General features: G+C 37.0%; 1 protein-coding gene across 1 annotated transcript; it reads left to right on the forward strand.

The window, feature by feature from the left end:
- Window positions 1–3838: 3838 nt before the first annotated feature.
- LOC107730319 (pro-MCH 1-like) lies at window positions 3839–4376 on the forward strand. Its single transcript, XM_016541109.1, has one exon. It carries the CDS (start codon window positions 3890–3892, stop codon window positions 4262–4264), a length of 375 nt encoding a protein of 124 aa, XP_016396595.1. The 5' UTR covers window positions 3839–3889; the 3' UTR covers window positions 4265–4376.
- The last annotated feature ends 620 nt before the right edge of the window (window positions 4377–4996 follow it).

A 4996-nucleotide genomic window follows, 5' to 3' on the forward strand; every position in this document is an offset into this window, starting at 1 on the left:
ATGTATATATATATATATATATATATACAGTATATATATTATTATTATTATTTTTTTTTTTACCAGATTATATGCAACACGGTCAGGTACAGGGGAGAGGGGTACAAACGTTTCATTAGGTAAGAAACAAAGTTTAATTTTCACAACTTTTAAATTAACTTAATAGCAATTAGCCGTGCAATCTGTGCCGTTCAGGTCAAAAAGAGTCTGTGTCTCCTGGCCGGGTCCGGGTCAAGCTTTCAAAAAATAGACGGGTCCGGGTTGGTTCTGAGTAGTACATTTATGACATTTCTTGGTTCTGTACAGGTCCGGTTTCAACTTTTAAATAATAGATGGGTCCAAGTCAGTTCCAGGTAAAATATTTCCGTGTCTCTTTGGGTTTGGGCACAAATTTTTGGACCCGTGAAGACATCTAACAGAGACACCACATTCTGAGTCTCTGACCCACTATGGAGAGACATTAACAGATACAACCAAGTTCTGAGTCTCCGTCTAGTGAGACGATAGCAGACAACTTTTTTTTCCAGCTGATGAATGATAAAAACATTGACAGCCAATCAGAATCCATTTAAAGAGCTTGAGCATTTAAAGCGCAGATGACATAACCCGCAGCACTTGCTTAAAATAAACAGATTGTTATCGTGCGTTGGTGTGGACGTGAATATAGTTATCATTATAGTTTTCTTTATTGTTATCAGTCTTTATATAAATGGGTCTTTAAGGTATCATGTACATATGTAGCAAAAACAGTAGTAGGCCCTGTCCCAAATGGCACACTTCATGTCCGTTAAGTCCACGAGACAGTAGGGTGTCCCATTCGTCATTTTATCTTTCAGAAGGGTGCTCGCAAGCGCCCCCTTTGTGGCAACTATGCACCCTCGATGCGCACTTCTGCAAGCAGACTTCTACCCGACAGTCAAAGCGGCATTACGTCACGAAAGTGTGGACTCGAGGGTGAGACCGCGAGGGTTTAGGGTGCGATTTGGTACAAGGCCGTAGTGTCCCAAATGACACACTATACACTATGTGCTTAAACTATGCACTATACTACATACTATAGTTTAAGATAGTTATATTATCATCCAGCATCAGAGTCTGATAGCACCTCTCTTTCCACAATGTAATTAAAGCTGCACAAAGTGTTCAGTATTCCATGTTTATTTAGTGCATCATCCAGGTGTTTAAAGTTAACTTTTTCTTGTTGGAATTTTCAGTGTGATCACACTAATTGTGCTGTATTTATACTACAAAAGTGCATACAAAAGTGCATAAGTATGCAAAGTGTGTTTTTAGAAGTTTTTTTTTCAAGAGAATAATGTGTTTCATGCATTTTGACCAGTCAGGCCATAACAGAATCTTTGTAAATGATCCCACAAAGAGCAAACCAGTCATTCAGTCATTCTCCTCACATCTGCACAATCAATCAACTCTGCTGTGAATCTTTTCTCCATTTATTTTGAGTGAGAAAGTTCATTTCATCATATTGCCATGCACAGAAACACCCTGTGGGAGAGGAAATGTGGTGGTAAGAAGTCCAGCCTTGTTCAAAATCCCCCAAAACAAGAGGAAAGAACATTTAGGGCCCACAGACCATCTAGTAGTAAAATTCACCCACCTTGTTCCTGGATGCATAACAGATGAGCTGGTTTGCATATTACTAAAACAGTCTAGAATGCTTTCCCATTTTTGGTCTTTTGTTTGAAACCAGTCTTTCTTATCCCAGCTGCTACTATTCCCATGGTTCCAAACCTTATTATCGTTTCACAGTTCACAGCTCACCTCAGTGGAAATGATTGTTTGGTAGATAATCAAATGATACACTGTGGACACACTACAGAGGAGGGAAATATACAGTGGTTCATATTAAATTCACTTTTTATGTTTATGTATGAGATATGAATAATCATATACTTCATACATTTCATTATTGGGGAGGGCAATGTATATTGGGAAGAATAATTAATTTGCAACTAAATGTTAAATTTAGATGTTCTCTGCAAAGATGTTTGAAATGTACATGGGGTAAATACATTAATAATTGCTAATATTGCTCTACAGGATGTTCTGTAATATTAATTGTTTTTTTTCTGTAGTTCTTGATACGAAAGATTTGTCTTAAAAATGTATATTTATTATTTTGTAATCTTTCATCTCATCGAGATGAGCCCATGACTTTGCACAGCTGAATAATCTCATGCTTTAGATTCTCTTGTTCTGTTAGTTGTCCTATTAGCAGCCTTGCTTCCAATTATTTTGGACATTTCTGCTTTCACAGTACAATGTGACATGGCCTTTGATTATAGAAAATGACTTAGCCAGTCAAACGGCTGGAAGAGGGTCTACTGTCTTATTTAAGACCAAAGTGGAATTCAACTGACATATAAAGTGATTATCCTATTGAGAACAATTCTGAGACTATTGTGTTTTTAAATGAGGAATTTAAATAGAAGTCTTAAAAATTCATTGGGTTTTGGAGGTAGATCCAAAATCAGAAGATAGAAGAAGGAAAGACTGGGTACATTAACATAGACATGGAAGATTAAATTCTGACAGATTGCATGTGCGTATTTTTGAGTATAGGGGAATTTAAAATGCAACTTTCAAAAAAGTTTTTTAAAAATATTTTCGCAATTCACATCTAAAACGCTGTAGCAGAAATCACAAATTCTCTGTAAAAGTCTCTGTAAACACATGTGACTTTTTTATGGAACAAGAAAAGAGTTATCAAAATATAAAACTGCTCTTTTTCCATACAACAAAAATGCTTTTTGATATTTGTTTTTGATTTTGGATTTCGGTTTATTTAAAAAGTACTTGTTAGGTTGTGATGTAAACAGGTTGAACTAGGACAATTAACATTACTCTCAAGAATGAAAAGTTTCAAAAGAAAAAAATTCCAACCCCGTGGTTATGTTTGTTTAGTAGGTGGTAAAAACTTTGTTCTTTGTATGTATTTGAATATTCTGCATTTAACTGAATATATTGCATTTATATTCAGTCAAAATAAAGGCACATGGGATAATTTAAATCGCTAATCTTTTACTCATTTGTTAAGTACACAGTCTTGTATGATTATCCTGACTCAGTAAGATATATATATATATATATATATATATTTCCACATTTCAAGAAATTCTGAGGTTTTAGGACTTAAGGACTCTAGATGTCATACAATAAAAAACAAACAAACAAACAAACAAAAAATCAACTACAGTCAATGTGGTTCATTTCAGTGAGTTTATTCAGAGTATGATGAATGTATAGATGTTTTCTATATCAAGTAGCATTAACCAGCTGGTGCCCCATCCAGACTGCACTGAAATGATGCTTGATACTAATTGAAACACCTGCAACATTGTCATGAATCAGCAGCACTTCTCCAAATCAAATAATACAACCTCCTGCTGGGTGTTGATCTTTATTTTGGGCTACTAGGGCTAGAGCCTCTATTGATGACTTTGTCTTGTGATTCTAATGAGAAAATAGTTATTATTAACTTGGACTCTTCAACAGGTCTGTAATCCTCTCATATTGTTTCAAAGTGTGAGGATTCTGGAATTACATCCCCTCTTAGGATGCCCACTCAGTGGAACCCTGCAGTCTGCGTGCTGAACACAAGCCACGTTGCAGGAAATCTTAATCAACTTTCCACCAAACAAAATGCTTGAACTCTGTCAGTGGTCTCATCAGGTTCTCAATGAGATTTTGTGTTTTTGTTAATAGCCACATACTCATGAGAAACCAAGACAATGATGAATCTAAGGAGAACGTGGCACATTGCAGACTGTGGCCTATAAAAATGGACCAAGTCACCACCATCATCAGATCAGCTTGCAAGACAACACAGGAGATAGTAGCTGAACCACTGAAGAAACACTCGGGATCAAGAATGAAGCTTTCCATTGGTACTGTCCTCATCTCTGTTGCACTTTTGTCTGAGTGCTACTTCAGAACCGCTGCCATCCCCATGACCAAAGCTGAAGACATGGAGCCAGATCTGCAAGGTTTGAGTGACAGCTTGGAGGAGAACGCTCTGAGAGCCGCACCAGGCAACTCCAGGATCATCGTGGTGGCCGACTCCAATCTGCTGAGGACCCTAACATCTCTGAACAGAGGAGTCCCTCATCTCAGTCTCCCCGAGAGCCTTCTCAGCACAGAGCACAGAGATGTCGGACCAGACCTGAGCCCAAGCATCGCCATCATCAGAAGGGACACCATGAGGTGCATGGTGGGAAGAGTGTATCGGCCATGCTGGGAGGTGTAGGTCTTCTGGGACGTCGAGAAGATTGCAATCAGATTCCCCTTCTTCTCTAATCCAGTGTTGCTCAGAGAGAATGTAAAGGTTTATGCTATTTATCTGAAATGTATCTTGCAATTAAATGCTGAAAAGATTATTCTACCAAGGTCTAATCTCTTCTTGTCTGTTCTAATTTAACACATTTTTCTTCAAACTTCTCTGTCATTTGTGTCGCTTTTGAATATGGGATCTGAGGGTGTCGTGATCAATGTTCATACCATACATTTTTGACTAGGCAAAAGTCATTAACCTTAGTAAGTTTTACTCTGACATAAATGGCATATAATTTTATTTGATGAAAAAGTGCAAAATGAAACCAAACATTTTATATATTAATGTAGACATCAACTTTTAAAGTGGCCCTATTATGCTATTTGAAAGGTTCATAATTTGGTTTTGGGAGTCATCAACAACAGGTTTACATGCATGTAAGGTCAAAAAACACTTTCATTTTCGTATAATATGCATTTAAATGTACCTTATTTCCAGTGTTGGGCAGTAACGCATTACTTAGTAACGCGTTACTGTAATTTGATTACTTTTTTAGTAACGGAGTAATTTAACGCGTTATAATTTTCAAAATAGTAATTAGAGTATAGTTACAAGCCAAGTTCTCTATACGTTACTGCCGCGTTACATTGCTGACAGAATGCAGTGTTTTATAATCTAGAGACCTAAAAAGGATGTGTGACAGGTGGA

The sequence above is a fragment of the Sinocyclocheilus rhinocerous genome, unplaced genomic scaffold (assembly GCF_001515625.1).
Source record: "Sinocyclocheilus rhinocerous isolate Xijiao unplaced genomic scaffold, SAMN03320098_v1.1 scaffold127, whole genome shotgun sequence".
NCBI classification, from domain to species: domain Eukaryota; kingdom Metazoa; phylum Chordata; class Actinopteri; order Cypriniformes; family Cyprinidae; genus Sinocyclocheilus; species Sinocyclocheilus rhinocerous.

Excerpts from the sequence above, each read along its gene's own strand:
- LOC107730319 (XM_016541109.1), top strand. The coding sequence starts at position 3,890 with ATGAAGCTTTCCATTGGTACTGTCCTCATCTCTGTTGCACTTTTGTCT.